The sequence below is a fragment of the Octopus bimaculoides genome, chromosome 7 (genome assembly GCF_001194135.2).
Source record: "Octopus bimaculoides isolate UCB-OBI-ISO-001 chromosome 7, ASM119413v2, whole genome shotgun sequence".
In the NCBI taxonomy this organism is placed as follows: Eukaryota; Metazoa; Mollusca; class Cephalopoda; order Octopoda; family Octopodidae; genus Octopus; species Octopus bimaculoides.
This window is the reverse complement of record NC_068987.1, coordinates 42,259,436-42,277,687: the sequence shown is the minus strand read 5'-3', so window position 1 is coordinate 42,277,687 and position 18,252 is coordinate 42,259,436. Positions and strand designations below refer to the sequence as shown.

The window sequence follows — 18,252 nt, the reverse complement described above, 5'->3', positions numbered from 1 at the left end:
GGCCATTTTCGTGCGGGTGACACGTAAAAGCACCCACTACACTCTCTGAGTGGTTGGCGTTAGGAAGGGCATCCAGCTGTAGAAACTCTGCCAAATTGGATTGGAGCCTGGTGTTGCCATCCGGTTTCACCAGTCCTCAGTCAAATCGTCCAATCCATGCTAGCATGGAAAGCGGACGTTAAACGACGACGACGACGACGACGTTCCATGCTGGCATGGGTTTGACAGGATTCAAAGGTGCTTAGTACTGCATTGTACTCCAATGTCTGCTTTGGTGTGGTTTCTATGGTTGAGTGCCCTTCCTACAACCACTTTATGGTATGTACAGGTGTTTTTTTTATATCATCAGCACTAGTAAGGTCACCATGCATCCTGCAAGACTAAGATTTCCTTCAACTAAGTAGGGCTAAAGTAGAGAGAGAGGTGGTTTTATGCTATGGAGTGATAGATTAATGCGGGAAAGAAGGGTTGAGAACAGAACAAGTATCTTCTACTATAATCTAAGGCCTTGTGAGTAGATATGGTAGACAGAAATTGAAAGAAGACCACTATGTGCATGTGTGTGTGTGTGTGTGTGTGTGTGTGTGTGTGTGTGTGTGTGCATGTCACCTAATCTTGACATTATGCAATAGTTGTGTCACCATATAAGTGTGCTGTTTGTTTCCACTCCTCCATGAAAACATGTCTGGCCACAGGGAAATATTACCTTGCTTGGAAACAATTGAGAAATGGCAACAGAAGCAGCCATTTATAGAAAATTTGCTTCAACAAAATCCATCTGATTCATGCAAGCATGAAAAAGTGAATATTCAAACAATGATGATGTTTACAGAACCTATGTTTCCTAAGTGACACCCCAACTGAATTACTGATCACCAAACTAAATACTGATCGGGTTTTTATAATTATTTAACTTTAATAATAGACTTATGGAAAAAAGTCATGTAACTTTAATAGATATAACAAAAAAAAATCCCTTACGTAATTATGGTTGTGACCAGTGCTGGTGATACATAAGAGGTACCCATCCTGGAGACATGTAAGAGGCACCCATATCGGTGATGTATAAAAGGCACCCATGCCAGTGACATGAAAAAAGCTACCTGTGCCAGTGATGTGTAAAAAGGACCCATGCCAGTAGCACATAAAAGGGTACCCATGCTGGTGACACATAAAAGGCACCCAGTACACTCAGTAAAGTGGCTAGCATTAGGAAGGGCATTCAGATATAGAAACCAAGCCAAAACAGACAACTGGAGCCTGGTGCAGCTCTCCAGCTTACCAGCTCTGGTCAAACTGTCTAACCCATACTAGCATGGAAAACAGGCATTAAATGATGATGATGTACATAAATGCAAACCTGTTACAAAGTTCTTTATTTAAATATGTCAATATGCAAAATCATACAATCTAAAGCTAATTTGAAAAATTCATTTGAAACAAAATAATTTCTTATGTAAATATATTAATGATGCCTAAAACTTTTGAGGCAAGGCATGCAGACTGTCATAAGATTTATGCCTTCCCCAAAGCATAAATCATTTGGACAAAAGAAACCTACAAATGATTCTCCTTTGAAGAAGACAGAGACAATGCAAATATTGGGACAGAAAAATATTTACAAAAATCTCACCAGTAAGATTCCAAAGAGCACTTAATGTAAATTTCAAGGTGATATCAATAGCCATATGTTCCATTTTCTGATGCACCAATTCCAGCATCTTCTGCATATAGTGATGGGTTCCTCCAAGTCTTGAAGTCTCTTCTGTTGAGATCTGTCAGCAAAACATACATTTTCTGATGTATTGCAAGGGCACACAATTCCAATATTTAGGAGAGTGTGATTTTGTGCATATTTTACATATGTGTTCTGCATTAACACATACAGACATTCATACACATGAACATATATGAATATATACACACATATAAACATACAACACATATACATATTTAGATATATCCACACTTAAACATATACTGAAATATAAACATATATTAACAAATATAAACATTAACACACAAATAGGCTTTTAACACATATATACACATATACAGAAATATACACACATAGACATATATAAACAGATATATACATACAACTATACACATACATACAGAAGTAGATAAACATATCAACATACATTTTCTACGGTTCCAACAAAACAAGAGCTGTGAACAAATATGTACTCAGAATCATATATATCTATGTTTTTAATAAATCTGACTGTGAAATAGATCCAGTAGTTAAATTACAAGGATTTTAATGGCCTGTGATTAGCTGTGATATTTACAACATTGCTTACAAATACAATAGTTGTCGACAACTATCTTTTGATATGTTAAAAGAGGGGAAAGCAAATTCTATGAGATGCTACTATAATGAAATTAGTTAATTTAATTGTTTTTCTAAGATGTCAAAAGATCGGGCCTAGATATTCTACTTGACTACTAATATATTAATATGACCATATTCATATAAATACATTTACATGATGATCTATCAACAATTTTATTATACTGTTGCTCTCCCCATCTTTTATATATTGCCATGTATCACCTCCTCCTTCTCGAACTACCCTATTTTTCTTTTTTGTTCTCCCAAACTAAGATTCATCATTGACCATGCTTCACTTCTATTCTCATCTCCACAGCATGTCCTATCACACTCATGAACCTACCTACCCACCCCGTGATCCTTCATTCTGTGTCCCTATTCTCTTTCTGTCAACCTTCTTGTGCCTCATCTCCACTATTCTTTCTCCCTTTTCTACTGGAGTAGCCATGTATCTCCTCTACATACTTTAACCTCTCAAGACCTGGTACAAAGCCGCTTCCCTCAATATTACACCCCCACTCCATCAAAGTATTTTGTCTTGCAAGTTATTTAGTGACCTCACTAAGTCTGCTGTCATGAAAGAAGCACCCAGTACACTCTGTAACCATCCACTTTTCCATGTTTGCATGGGTCAGATGGAATTTGTTGAAGCAGATTTTCTATGGCTAGATGCTTCCCTGTTACCAATCTTCACCTATTTCCAAGTTAGGTAATATTTTCCCATAACTAGATATGTTTGTCATGGAAAACTGGAATCAACCTCTCTTGTATGATGATGACACCCATTCACAACTATCTTGTGATGTCTAGACAAGGATACACACACTATAGCATTCTTTCAGCTTCCAAATCTGTGAGTGTATGTTTTTGGTCAACCTGTGGCTATAGAAAAAGACACTTACTCAAGGTGCCACACACTGGGACTGAACCTAAGACCATAGGATTGGGAAGCAAGCTTCTTAACCACACAGTCATGCCTACACCTATGTTGCTAGGAAAAGTAGTTAAAACAGCAGACAGAACACAGTATTTATTTCAACTTTCAGTGCTCTGAGTTCAAATCCTACTAAAGTCATCCTTACCTTCCATCCCTTTAAGGGCACTAAATAAAATACCAGTAAGTACTGATTCTTAACATTACCACTTACTTTATATCTCAAAAGTTCCCACCACACATTAGCCATTCTCTTCTAAGGCCTTCCCATTAGACCTAGGCAACCTCATTACCTCTCATGTAGACACAAACGGCTATCTACACAGACAGATAAAAACATGCATAAGCTCTCTACAGATAATGTCTATGTATCGATGTACATGATCTTTATATACAGTAAGTATGATATACAGGTGTGGCCATGTAGTTAAGAAGTTTGCTTTCCAACCACATGGTTTCGGATTCAAATCCAATGTGTAACACCTTGGATAAGTGTCTTTTACTATAACCGTGGGCCAACCAAACATTTGTAAATAGATTTGGTATACAGAAACTGACAGAGGTCCAATGTATATAGTGTGTGTGTGTGTGTGTGTGTGTGTGTGTGTGTGTGTGTGTGTGTGTGTGTGTATGTGTGTGTGTGTGTGTGTACAAATAAATATATGCATGTATGAGAGCGTGTATGTTTGTGTCTCCTTGTCTTGATATCACATGTTAGTTCCAAGTGTCACTGTCATGCAAGCAGTGTCATACATTTCTGACATTCTGTGAAAACATGTCTGGCTGTGGAGAAATATTACTTTGCTTGGAAACAGGTGAGAATTGGCAACAGGAAAGGCATTTGGCTATAGAAAATCTGCCTCAATAATATGTTTGACCCATGCAAGCAGGAAAAAGTGGACATTAAAATGATGATGATATTATTTATTAGGTATCCAATATTTTAAGTTCTCACATATAACTACTTGATATCCCTTCAAGTCTGGACCTTTAGTGTAATTATAATAATGAAATGAGAAATAAGAATGATAAGGAAAGAGAAGAAATATTCTGGATCACTATGGATTCACAAAGTACAAGTTCAATGGATAAGAACAGCAAAGTTAGACAGAATGTTATAATCCTTACAATGTTGGACTTTTATAACACCCACTTCGGTATACAGTATACTTAGTAAAAAGAGTAAAGTCACAACTATCTCTGACCGCCTACTACATACTGTGGTACTTCACATACTTCTCTTTACTTATAGTAACTAGGTTATTCCAGTCGTCACATGGGAGGGGTGTACTATTATTACTAATTCCCTATAACATCTCCCCTTTTAAGTTTTTCTTAGGAAGTGTCATTTTATTAAGCAATAATTTTTTTTTTATTCACCCCACCTCTCTTTCTTGAGTTATTTTTTCTATACAATTTAATATTTTTTGCACTTAACATCTATTTTCAGGAACTCTGTATGTTTTCTTTTCCTCTCACTTGTATGCCTGGGTTCGATCACCTGCAGTGGCAGTAGTACTTGGGAAATATCGTACAGCCATTCAATTGGTTCCTCCAACTTCTTTAGTTCGCTTTCCATGAATCTCTTTTTCAGTTGGTTCCTGTGTCTCATTTGTATGCCTTTTCTACTTTTTACCCAATATATCATTTTACTTATGCATTTGGTAATTACACCATTTTCCCAACTCTGGTTTCCATTCTTGTATGTCCTCATATACACCTTTACACTAACTTTAAAGAATCTTGCTGTCTCCCCTGACACTTTTTCTTTTCTTGCCAGGTAGCAATTTATCAAAGACTGATTTTACTTTTCTTGCAAACATCAGCTCTGCTGGTGAGCCACCTGCTGGTGTTATTTCTTTACTACCCACAAGGGGCTACACACAGAGGGGACAAACAAGGACAGACAAAGGGATTAAGTCGATTATATCGACCCCAGTGCGTAACTGGTACTTATTTAATCGACCCCGAAAGGATGAAAAGCAAAGTGGACCTCGGCGGAATTTGAACTCTGAACGTAGCGGCAGACGAAATACCGCTAAGCATTTCGCCCGGCGTGCTAACGTTTCTGCCAGCTCGCCACCTGCTGGTGTATTCAGATTTGGTGTCACATGGTACACTCTTAAAAATTGTTGTAGAGCTACCTTCTCCATGACTTCCTTATTTGATTTTCTAAGGGCTCTTTTGAAAGTATCGACAAACAGTTCTGTCTGTCCATTAGATCTGGGATGGGATGGTATGGTGCCATAGTTATATGCTTACAAAATTTTTAAAATTTGCAAGACACAAATTGCGTTCCATTGTCAGACATTATCTCATCAGGGATGCCAAATCTTGCAAACAATTTGTGTAAAAATTTTATCACAGTTGAGGAGGTTGGTTTTTTACACTTGCAAATTTCAGACCATTTTGAGAAACTATCAACTACCACTAAGTAGTAGGAACCATTTAAAAGACCAGCAGAAAAAGATGGAGAAATATTCACACTACAACCAATACCCATTTGTGCTGGATAAACCTATAAAAATAGGTTTCATACCTATTTCATAGTTGAAAATCTATTTGATAATTAAAATACATGAAAAGTTGCAAACAAAAAAGATGAAAAAAAAAAACCCATCTGCAATAAGTTATTGCAAAAGCTAAAATTCACAAACATGTCAGAAAAATTCACTGAAAAGATAAAATTTATAAATATTTACCTTAGCAGCTAAGATGGAACAAATAGCTACGGACATTCTGTTCATAGAAGAATCATCAAAAGAACACAAACAATCCATAACTAGTTCTGCACAGCGGAACCGATCAAAGCTCTGTTGATAAGAGGTTTTTAAAAAATAAATATATTTGATGAACATTATCAGATTAAAAAGAGAATATATATAATATATGTTGCTTTTAACAGAAGAAGGTAGTGAACTGGTGGGAAAGTACCCTTCAGCATACAACTTAATCATTTTTTTCATGTTCCAAGCCCTGTTGGGGAACTCAACTTTTCCTTTAACCCTTTAGCATTTAAACTAGCGAGATCCACCAGCTTCTTACAGCAGCCCTACAATATCATTCCAAGGTGACGAGCTGGCAGAAACGTTAGCATGCCAGGTGAAATGCTTAGTGGTATTTCATCTGCCGTTACATTCTGAGTTCAAATTCCACTGAGATCGAAACTGCCTTTCATCCTTTTGGGGGGGTCGATAAATTAAGTACCAGCTGCATACTGGGGTTGATCTAATCAGCTGGCACCCTCCCTAAAAATTTCAGGCTTTGTGCCTAGAGTAGAAAAGAATATCTTTCTAAAAATTAAGTTACCTCATCAAAATCCCAAAACTACAAGATAATGCATGATTCATTCAAAACTGTGGATAAATAGGCATCACTTTTGACAAAATAATGCGAACACTAAAGGATTAATAGTTAATAAAATATGTCTCATTAATACTAAGACAGACTCAGTTTATTGAACCCTTCTCGCCTATAAAAATTTGCCTTAAAGAAAGTCAATGCATTATTAATAGTTTCTTTCTATAAAGATCATTGAAATGCAATTGAACTGACACCAAAATAGGAATATTGGAATATAAACTTGCCTGTAAAAAGTTTAAGGCCTACAATTCCAATATTTTAACTCACCCATAAGTTAGTTTGGCCTCCTTTTTACTCATCTACAACTGATAAATTAAGTAGCAGATCATTCAAAAGGAGAGAAGCACCTCACACTTTTTATACAGCAATCTGTTGGATTAAAGTTGAAGTTTGGGCCCTGAGAGATTATTTTTGAAAGATCATATTTGATCTAGGAAGCTAAAAGCTGAGACATTTGTCTCCAAATATGTTCTTAAACTTGAAGGAATCAAAAGGCTCAGGTTTCATTTCTCATAAACTATACAGTATTAGTATATCAATAGTTAAATTTCTATGATGCAATGAGCAGAGTGAGTAGAGTACAAACATTCAATCTGTACAGGTGAATAGAGTACAAACATCTTGTCCAACTCATATTAGTGAGAAGAGTACAAATTATCCAAGTGTGTAGAATTCAAACATCCAAACTGTCATAATGCAGAAGAAAACATGTAAAAACTTTTTAAAGTATTTTTTCATGTGTAAAAAGAGTAAATAACATGAATATGAGGATGTGTGTACATATGAAAGTAAAATAAAACCATTTAACTTACCACATCTTGCAGTATTCGATCGCTACAAAGAGTCAGCAAAGCATTCTTTTGTAACTTCAAAAGATAAACAAAGACCTTAAGTTACATGAAAAAAACCCAGTAAATAGCAAACAAATAATTATTTACTGAAGAATAGTACTGCCATCTATAAAATAAAGGAATTGAGTAAGAGAAGATATGGAAGACGACCAAAGAAATGAAAGAAGCAGAGGTGAATTGATGACAGAGAATTACAAATCTATGTTTATATACATATAATAAAACAGAAAATATGTGTGCATGTGTGTGTGTATATATACAGGCCTTTTCCTTGATCCCCTTTAAATCAATATTCAGCATCTGATTTCGTTCATGCTGGGAACATACACCACTTATATTTCAGAGATGGTCATAGACTCAAATTTTCCACATAATGAGTAATGCTGCTCCTAGGTAACTAACAAATACCAACAATCGTTGCTTCAAGGGACATTACTCTTGATGATGTAGTTATGCTACTTTCACTTCGTCTTTTACTACAGTCTTTACAATGCCCATTCACTGCAAACCGCTGATATTTACACATTAGCACTTCCTTGAGTTAGCCATGCAATTTAAATCAACTTTTAATTATGCAATGTAAATCACCTTGTGGTCAAACAAATGATGGACCACATCATTGAAGCCCAAATTATCACAGGACACAGCAAAAATGATACTGTTTTTATTCCGAAAATTTTGCTAACCCCAACAGACTGCCCCTACCATATGCGGAGACTTCAGTTCCCTCTCAAACTCAGCTTCACCATGACAATTAACAAAGCACAAGGTCAGCCACTGAAAGTTGTCAGATTGGAACTGCGAATGTCATGCTTTTCACATGGATGGTTCTATATTGGTTGTTCCAGAGTTGGCCATCCAGACAACTTATTCATCCTGAAGGAAAAAGCAAAAATGTCGTCTACAGTAGTTGCTCCTCTACTGCAATCTTCACATCTATGCCAAACTGTAGCTGTTAGCAATCAGACTTCCTGCAAGCATTTCATTGATATTTTGCTTCATCTCTGTGATTGCTGTTAACAGTACACTATCTTCAATGACCCTTCTTACTTAACACATGCTGCTTGCTCATAAGCTTGCTCTGACATTTATTTTCATACATACCTATTTGTGTGCTTGCTATAAATGTTTGCTTTTGTTTAAAAGCTTCAATCATACATGACTTTCAGGTAAGGTATAGGATCCCAAATGCCTACTACAATCACAATCTCATTTCATGGACTTTCATTTATTACTAACTGCTAAATTTGTGTTAAAAAAACTTTATTCATTACCTAGGTTGCTTAATACCATATAATAAAGTGCTAATAAAGTGGTAATTATACATTTTATGTTTATCAACTTGAAACGACTTCTAACTGCGGGCTAATTCAACTTAAACCGTCCAAAGGAGTGTGCCAATATAATAAATTACACTGTCCAAAGTATATAATAAGAAAATGAAAAAAAAAAAAAAAAGACCACCTCAAGTGAATTTAAACTCAAAATTTATATGCTTGTAGTCTAAAGCTGTAGCTATTGTTATTTTTCTGCTGCTGCATGATCAACAACATATGTTTGTGCAAGTGCACATGCAGTGTTTCTAATATGTTGTTCTAATCCTTTTGTTACCATACTTCCACTGAAATACACTACCTTTGTATCAATTTATTTTGAAAATAGTGAAGAATTTAGTGAAATAATTATAATTATCAAGCTGGCGACCAAAACATAAGTTAATGTGAAATTTCGATGGAAGGTGTTATTTTAGATCACTTTACAACAAAAGTTTGTATCATAGAACAAGGATGGTCTTTGGCAAGTTGGTATCAGAAAGACAAAGCAATAAGTAATTTTGGGGGATTGAAAAAGCACTGACAAGTTGATAGAAGCGTTGAAGCATTGTTTCTAAGTCAGTGTCAGATTTTCCTTAATCAACAAAAAAGAAAACTAGGTCTGTGTTAATACAATTTGTAACATGAAGTAAATTTGTGTTCCATGAAGGAGTCTATGTTTTGAACAGGACTCCACTTTGGAGAGTGAATGAATTGAAAGGCGGTAAAGAAAGATGACTTGGCCCAAAATATCAGAATTCAGCTCTTCTCAAAGCACATTTATCTCATTATATGAATTTTATTACAACCTTCATTATGAAGAATGATATTCTGATGAGTGCTGCTAGGTGGATGGATATGATCATTTCAGAAATTATGCCCATTGGGTGTAGACAATGTTATATGTTAGTTGTATATAAACATAGACCTTGTAATCGTTAGACTGGAAAGACACAGAGGTTAAAACCTTCTTAGGTTGTTAGAGCTAATTAGTGTGAGATTAGGGCTATAAATGTTCAGTTTGAAGTGTTGAAGCTAAGTAGTTCGTAAAATAGACATGGTATACCAGAAGAATGTATAAGATGAAAAGAAGGGTTTGGAAAAGACAGAGTCAAAATAACGAAAAGTGAATCTAATGTCTAGAGGGTGTCAAGGTGTGATAAGCAAAAAGCAGAGTTCTGTAAAAACCCATGTAATTTATGCAGGTGATTTTCAGGATAAAATTTGTTAAAAAAAAGCTTCTACTCATGTAAAATTCCCACCCAAAAGTTTTCAGAATTGCTGATATAGTCAGGGGAAAAAGGTTTATAATTTAGTTGTATTTAGCATAATTTCACTTACTTATGATTAGATTTTATAAAATTTTCATTAAATAAAAATTATTTCTGTTTAACAGGTATCACATTGAAAGCTATTAAATTACGAAGTGTTTGTGTTGTTTATAATAAACTGTATGTTACATTTCTTGTCCACAAGAGATTATGTCCAATCTTTAACACACTGCTGTATGTCTTCTCAAATCACGATCACAGGAAAAGTTGTTGATAAGAATTAACAACAAAATCAAAGCTGATAAATACACACAGGTGTTGCAAATTAAGTTTAATTACCAATAAATATCACCTTGGATGACACTGTACACAACAGAGGAAGGTGACCAATCAAACTGATTATGTAAACAGAATTCTTTTTCGACTATTCGTGTTGGAACCTTTGATATGGAATATCGAAATTTTAATCCCTTTCATATGAATATGCATATGAACATAGCAATAGTGCTGCCGGAAGGCATTTTAATGTTAATGAAGCCAATGTTTGAAATTGGTATAAACAGTACAACAAACTTAAAACTGTGTCTAGTAATAAACAGACAAAAATAAAAACATACTATCAAGATTATCCATATCATTACATTTTTTTCAGTCAGGAATATCCATATCACTACGTATGCTAATGGCGCTCCATTGCGATAGGTAGAAACTCCAAGCAATGTAAAATATGCCCTGGAACATGTTTACCAACATGAACGTCAAACTTCAAAAACTAGTTAACCATTTAATGGTTTTAGTAAATTTATACCGAAAAAGTAAGCATTATACCATCCATCATAAATAAAAGTCAACATTCATTATATTTAAGCCATTATTTTTCTGTAAAAACCTATTCTGATATGAAATGATTCAACTTCCAGTACAAATGTTTACATTTTGTATGTCTTTTTTTAACAAAAAAATTTTCTTTTTAATTCTGGAAACAATCTACTCATGTAATTTATGCACCCACTGAAGTTTATTTTTATTTTTGCGAAAAAAGTGCATAAATTACATGGATTTTTACAGTACTTACATTGCTGGTTCTAATGAGTAAAACACAAAAAGTGTAAGTGATGGAAAAAAAAGGACCAAAAGTTTAGATGGAAGTGGAATATAATCAGCAGGTTTAGAGGTCCATATGCCATTGTAGTAGTGGTAGAAGAGACAGAAGAGAACAGTTCAATACCTAAGTGAATGCAGACTGTGAGCAAAAGTTTGCATGTGGAGTTAACATTGTGATGGTAGTGATGGTGGTGATAGCATTGCAAGGTTAATAATAATGATGATGGTGAAAATGCATTTAATAAAACATAGAACAATTAAAGTTACATCATAAGTACCTGCTGGTGTTTGGGGAAATTTTCCATAGACAAGAGAGTCAGTTCCACTACTTTGCGCAAACATGTAGGGTGTATCTTTTGGCTGACTTCACCTTTAGTGAGATTGTACAAACAAGCTGTTGCAGCCATTTGAACCCCCAACTGCTTTGGATGACATTTCATGCCAGGCAACACATGCTGGAAAAAATAAAAGCATCAATTCATAATGATGATTTAACATTTTAGGTATAAGGCCAGCAAGTTTGGGGGAGCCAGTAACTTGATTACATAAACCCTAGTGCTTAACTGGTACCTATTTCATAGACTCCGAAAGGATGAAAAACAAAACTGACTTTGGTGGAATTTGAACACAGAACATAAAAATGCACTAAGCATTTTACCTGGCATGCTTACGATTCTGCTAACCTGTTACCTTACATCTATTCTTAACATTGTAAAGAAAATGTTGAAGAAAAAGCACAGAGAATGAGGTTTTTGTAACATCATAAGTTCACTGAGCTGAAAATAAGTGCTTAGCAGTAAAAGTAAGCATTCAGTTGTGAAAGCGACTACTTTATACACCAATAAAAAGACCCTTTCCAAATAATGGTAGCCTGCTGATAAATGAAATTGAACATTATGATATGCATACATACATACAATGATGATGATGACTGACACATACACACACACTCTACTGCAACATATCATCAGATGAAAGGATGACCATATATGAGCAGAAGATTATGCATGGATATGTCAGTAGAAAGCTCCATGATAACATTGATCATCAGAGCAGTCTATCATGGACCAATAACCGGAGTACTACTTCTCACTTTGAAGGGGTATGCATTTGCAATCCAGGAACAGGAAATATCAACCATATACCTGATGCACAAAAGGGACAGAGATGCAGAAAAAGCAGTAAAATGTGACAACTGATGTAGACTTTGTGGAGTTAACACCAAAGATATCACCCACATCAAAAGCAGTTGTCTGAAAATGTCATCACGGTATTATCTACCAATGAGACATGATGTAACTAGGACACTCTATAATGATATCAATCGGAAAGGTAACCCAAGGACAAAGATGTAAGAATCCACAGTATGGTAGAATGTCCCAGTGAAAACCTCAGTAAAATGTAAGCACAATAAATCTGATAATGATTTGGAAAAGAGAAGAGAAACTGTGTAAAGTTGTGGAAATTAGCTGCCCAGCGGATGTTAACATAAAGCTGAAAATCAGGGAAAAAGAGAATACCTACGCTGAACTATTGATAAATCTGCAGTTACTCTATCCAGATTACAAGTTCAAGTTTATACCTGTAATTATTGGGGCCCTGGAATATGTAACACGCTGCCTAAATACCAATCTTGAGAAATTAGGCTTCTCAAAACCAGAAAGGAGAAAGCTAATTTGAAGACTACAGATCCAATCCATCACTGGGACTGTAAAAATCTGTAAAATTTTCCAGAAGTTTATCATTTAAATATATATAAGCATGTCTAGATATGCAAACATACATACCCTGTTGCTGATGTTGAAATTCCAATGAAGGAGCCTTTGATCTAGGTTAGAAACTGGCACTTTCTCTATTGGCAAAAAATCTAGTATATATAAATCACAGCATGTGTGTGTATATTGACTAACACATACATTTTCACAATTCTCAACCGATTTTCACCAAACTTTACACACACATTACTTATATGCCAAGGATGGTCATGTTCTATAGCATTTTCCCCAGAGCTCCCGCATAAGTGGACAAACCAGGAAAACCAGTGGTTTACACAGATTTTTCTCTAATTCGTTGTATGTACATAGTTTTTTTATGTACGGTCTTCCATACTTTTTTAATCTAAATGGTCATATATTGGCATTAGAGAATACTTTTTAGTGGTTTTCACATCTTTTGATTTATTATTTATTTATATGTTGTAATTGTGTATTATTACTTGATTAGAGAATATTATAAAAGTGAAAGGATTTTGTCTATTTAGTTCGACTGTCCACCTGCAACAGTAATTAAATTGACTAGGAACACTGTATACAATGAATATCAAATACCAAACAATCTTAATCACCATATTTAAACTGTATTGAACTTTGGTAAGCTTACCTTTACCTATTCTGAGTTTCTTGAAAAGTGATGTTCCCTTCCCTTTCTTCTATTTGTTGATACCTTTGTTTACATACCAATGCGTTGTTTCACTTTAAGGATGCTTATTTACCCATCCATTATGATATTTCGAACGTGATATCTTTTCACTGCAAACTGCTAAAGATTCAAAGCAATATTTGTGAACTGAAGTCAAACTCTTCATGTCTTCATTTTTTGTTACCTGAAGTCAATTTCAGTGTGATCATATACTGTAAGCATGTAGCAATTACACTCTTTTAACTCTACTTTATCAAGAAGGTATTATATTGCCATTATTTAACATACCAACCATACTTCTCTCCAAAAAAATAGGCCCCTTTACTGTTGAATAAAATAAACTCACAGAAGGGAAGTTTCAACGTTTTCCTTCAATTTCCTTATGTGGCTGTTTCTGACAAGAAATTTCACTTTCATGTAAAACATCTATATTTTGTAGTCATTATCCGTAATCTACTCCCAAAACACTTCAGTAGCTCTACTTTGCATCGCTTGCAAACTTATATGTTCTATGATCATTAAAGTGCAATGACCTCCACAATAGCCAACCTTCAATTTAGTTTTCCATTCCTAGGTGAATCGAAAACATAGATTACCATGCTACTCATAAACCTTCTTGGTAGTTGTATTATTTAGTGAAAAAAATACCACCAAAGCAACTTAAACCATCCAAAGGACGAGAGTGTTTGCTAGACTTGAAATAAAACTAAATGACAGACAGACATATATATAAACACAGATTTATTTTGCAAATAAAAAACATTAACTGAAAGATCACTTAATCTATTTAAGTAGAATGTTGTATGTTTTTTTTTGTGTGTACCAAAGAAAAGGTTAACAGTGACTGAAGTTTCAGCTAAGTTTTCTAGTTTTTCAAACTTGCATACATTTTGTATTCATCTTGTTGGTGGGGCATAGCAGTTTAATTAGGTGTGTCTAAATAGAGTAGTTTCGTGGTATATAAAGGAACAGTTTTATAGATAGTTAAAAATGCTTTTTAATGACAAAAAATACACTATTAAATCGCACATAGTTTAAACCACAGTGCTCCACCTAAAGGTTGACCTGAAAAAATATATTAGAAACTTGGAAAACCAGAACAGAATCATCAAAGTCATTATCAACCTTTCCATTGTTAAAATATTATATATATATATATATATATATATATACACACACACACACATACATATATACATTTTAGGATCAGCAATATTTTATTATCTCCCAGTCTTCTAGTTTTCCTGTTTAACCACCTCTGTTCAGCCAGCTGCCATGATTGACTGCTAGCCTCTAAAGCTTTTTTTTAATTCTCTGTTTATTTTCCGGTATTCCTTTCTTTTCAAGAGCATAGGCTCGAAACGTAAAAGACTTTCTCACCTGCCTGAGTGTTAAACTAATACACCTGTTTGTTGTTCTCTTGTTTTTCTGTAAATTCCAACTATATATATATATATATACACGCACACACATACATACATACATACACAAAAAATATATATATATAACACACGCATCATTGATGTCATAAGAATTTTACAAACTTTCAAGAGAACATTAAATGATGCTTCTTTGAAATATCTTGAAGCACACACATAAAGATATAAATATTGGGTTGCAAAGCCTTCAGTTTTTCCTGTCCAAAAGGGATTTTCAACCCAATATTTATAGCTTAATGTGTATGCTTTGAGAGATTCCAAAAAAGAATTATATAGATTATTAATAAAAACCATACAAAAACCATGTGTATCGCAACCAAATTAATGGGTTATATTCTGGTTGGTGGTTTAACTTTAATTCTTGCTCAAATATACTTTGTAAAGTGTGAACATGATGAGCTCTATCAACTTTCAATCAGTGAATATATTCCCACTATACCATCGTGTTTGTTGAAATATATCCATTGATCTCACCTAACTGTTTATAAATTTGGATGCACAAGCTCCTAAACACTGATAACCATCTTACTTTGCAACTCGTATCATTCCTGCTGTTTGTTTTTCCTTTGTGTTTTCTGTGTTGGTTTACAAAATTTTTGCCTCTTGTAAGAATCACATTCCAGTTGCTGCTCAGTGAATTATCTCCCTTCAGTTATTCTGCTCTCATTTAAACCTTACCTCATACAGATACTAACTCACCATATGGAAATTACAAGCTTGAAAAATGATGAAATAAATTTAATATTCTACTAGGAAAGCCTAGGTACCTGAATTTCAGAAAGTTTCTGTGTGGTTTTTATTAATGTCTTCACTCTCTTAACAGTAAGATTCTTGGTTAATCTTCCTTTTTGCAATTGGTCTCTTTTGCTAAATCACCCAGTTTACTGGGAAGTAAATATATCAACACTGGTTGCCAAGCAGTAGTGGGAGACATACAAACACATTAGACACACACAGAGGCCTCTTTCATATTCTGTCTATGAAATCCACTCACAAGGCTTTGGTTGGCCTGAGGCTATATAGTACACTTGCCCAAGATACCATTCAGTGGGACAACACCCATAACCATATATCTATACCTGCACCGATGTGTGTGTGTGGGTGTGTGTGTGTGTGTGATCATCATCATCATCATCGTCTAATGCCCTTTTTCTGTGCTGGCACGGGTTGGATGGTTCAACTGGGGTCTGGGAAGCCAGGAGGCTGCACCAGGCTCCAGTCTGATCGGGCAGTGTTTCTACAGCTGGATGCCCTTCCTAACACCAACCAATTCGAGAGTGTAGTGGGTGCTTTTTACGTGCTACTGGCATGGGGCCAGGGGAGGCTGGCAACGACCAAGATAGGTTGGTGCTTTTTACATGCCACCAGCACGGAAGCCAGTCAAGGCGGCACTGGCATCGGCCACGCTAAGATGGTGCTTTTTACATGCTACCAGCATGGGGATGACAACTACGATTTCCATTTGATTTTGATTTTGATGTACTTGACTCAATAGGACTCCTCGAGCAAAGCATGTCGCCCTACGATCCAAGGTACTTTTGAGTGGGCTGGTTATGCAACACTGGTGTTGGGTACATCTGTGAACTCACTTTATTTGCCGGATCTTCTCAGTCACAGCATATCTCCAGAGGTCTCAGTCTCTCGTCATTGCCTTTGGGAGGCCCAATGTTCGAAGGTCATGCTTCACCACTTCATTGCATGACTTCTTGGGTCTCCCTCTACTCTGGATTCTTCACATAGCTCTCCTCATCCATCTGTAGTACATGACCATACCAATGCAAACACCTCTCTTGCATGCCACATCTAATGCTTCTTATGTCTAACATTTCTCTCAGGGTACTTACACTTTGTCGTGTGCGCACACTGACATTACACATCCAGAAGATCATGCTAGCTTCATTTTTTTCGGGCCTACGCATGTCTTCAGCAGTCACAGCTCATGTTTCACTGCCGTGAAGCATGGCAGTAAGCATACATGCATCATACAATCTACCTTTCGTTCTGAGCGAGAGGCCCATTGTCACCAGTAGGGGTAGAAGCTTTGTGAACTTTGTCCAGGCTATTCTAGTGGTAACACTCTCTGAGTATCCACCCGCACTACAGACTTGGTAGCGGAAGCTATCAATTACTTCTAGTTTCTCCCTGTGGCATGTAATAGAATCTGTTTTCTGAGCATCTGTGGTGTTTATTGCCCCTGTGCATCTGCCGCACACAAAAGTTATCTTCCCGGTTAATCTTCCTTTGATGTTGCTGTACCTCTTATGTGTCCATAGCTTACACTGGGTACATCTTATGAAGTTTCTATTTACACCTTTTCTACAGTTCTATATTTAAGAGATGAAGAATTATGTACATTATTTACACTTTCGGCTGATATACCCACCAGCCTTTGGGGAAATTTCGAACCTGGGTTCTCATTCCTAAGGTATTTTTCGATGATGTTATTATTATTATTATTGTTATTAATTATTATTATTATTATTATTGCTATTATTATTATTATTATTATTATTATTATTATTATTATTATTATTATTATTCAGATCACTGCCTGGAATCGAACTCGGAAACTGAGTGTTAGTAGCCCGCGCTCTTAAACACTAAGCCATGGGCAATTATGGAGTGAATTTCAGGGCTTATTAATCTAATATTCTCCTATCCTTCCTTAATACCACTTCCCATATGCTGTTCATATCAGCACTCAGTTTGCTTAGGAGGTTGTTGTATCCTAGCATATTTGCTGCTTTTTAAAAAAAAATTTTCATATTTTCCGGTGGTGTTCTCTGTCTATTATTTCAACTTCATCTTAAAGATGTGGTCTCAATTTTTCCATACACGATCAGCTATACCCAATTTATCAATATCTCCCTGTGTCACAGGTTTGTGATGTTCCTCGACTATTATTTTGAGGAGGCTGCATGTTTCGCCTTTGTATAACCTACCACAGCTGCATGGGATGGAGTACACACAGTTTTTGGTCATATTCTACTCTATTGGTGGTTTTACTCAAAGGAGATATTTGCGAAGTATTGTATTGTGTATGCACCACTCCAATTATGAAGAAAAGAGGGCATGAAACCGATAAACTGACCATAGTCTGTCAACACTATATGAAAGGCTTCTCCGTAAAGATACAAAAGATGTGGCCCATATGACATCAGGACAGTATTCAAATGTAATACAACACTATATATCATACATATATAAACATATTATTTATA

At 35.5% G+C, this 18,252-nt stretch overlaps 1 protein-coding gene across 1 annotated transcript in view; it reads right to left on the bottom strand.

The window, feature by feature from the left end:
* The window catches only part of LOC106878735 (protein zyg-11 homolog B), a 97,137-nt gene that overhangs the window by 30,700 nt on the left and 48,185 nt on the right, over positions 1 to 18,252 (bottom strand). The window contains exons 5-8 of the mRNA XM_052969554.1: positions 11,453 to 11,629; positions 7,448 to 7,501; positions 5,975 to 6,085; positions 1,634 to 1,775 (exon numbers count right to left, since the gene is read on the bottom strand). Coding sequence (XP_052825514.1) covers positions 1,634 to 1,775; positions 5,975 to 6,085; positions 7,448 to 7,501; positions 11,453 to 11,629 — 484 coding nt within the window. The remainder of the gene's footprint in view (positions 1 to 1,633; positions 1,776 to 5,974; positions 6,086 to 7,447; positions 7,502 to 11,452; positions 11,630 to 18,252) is intronic.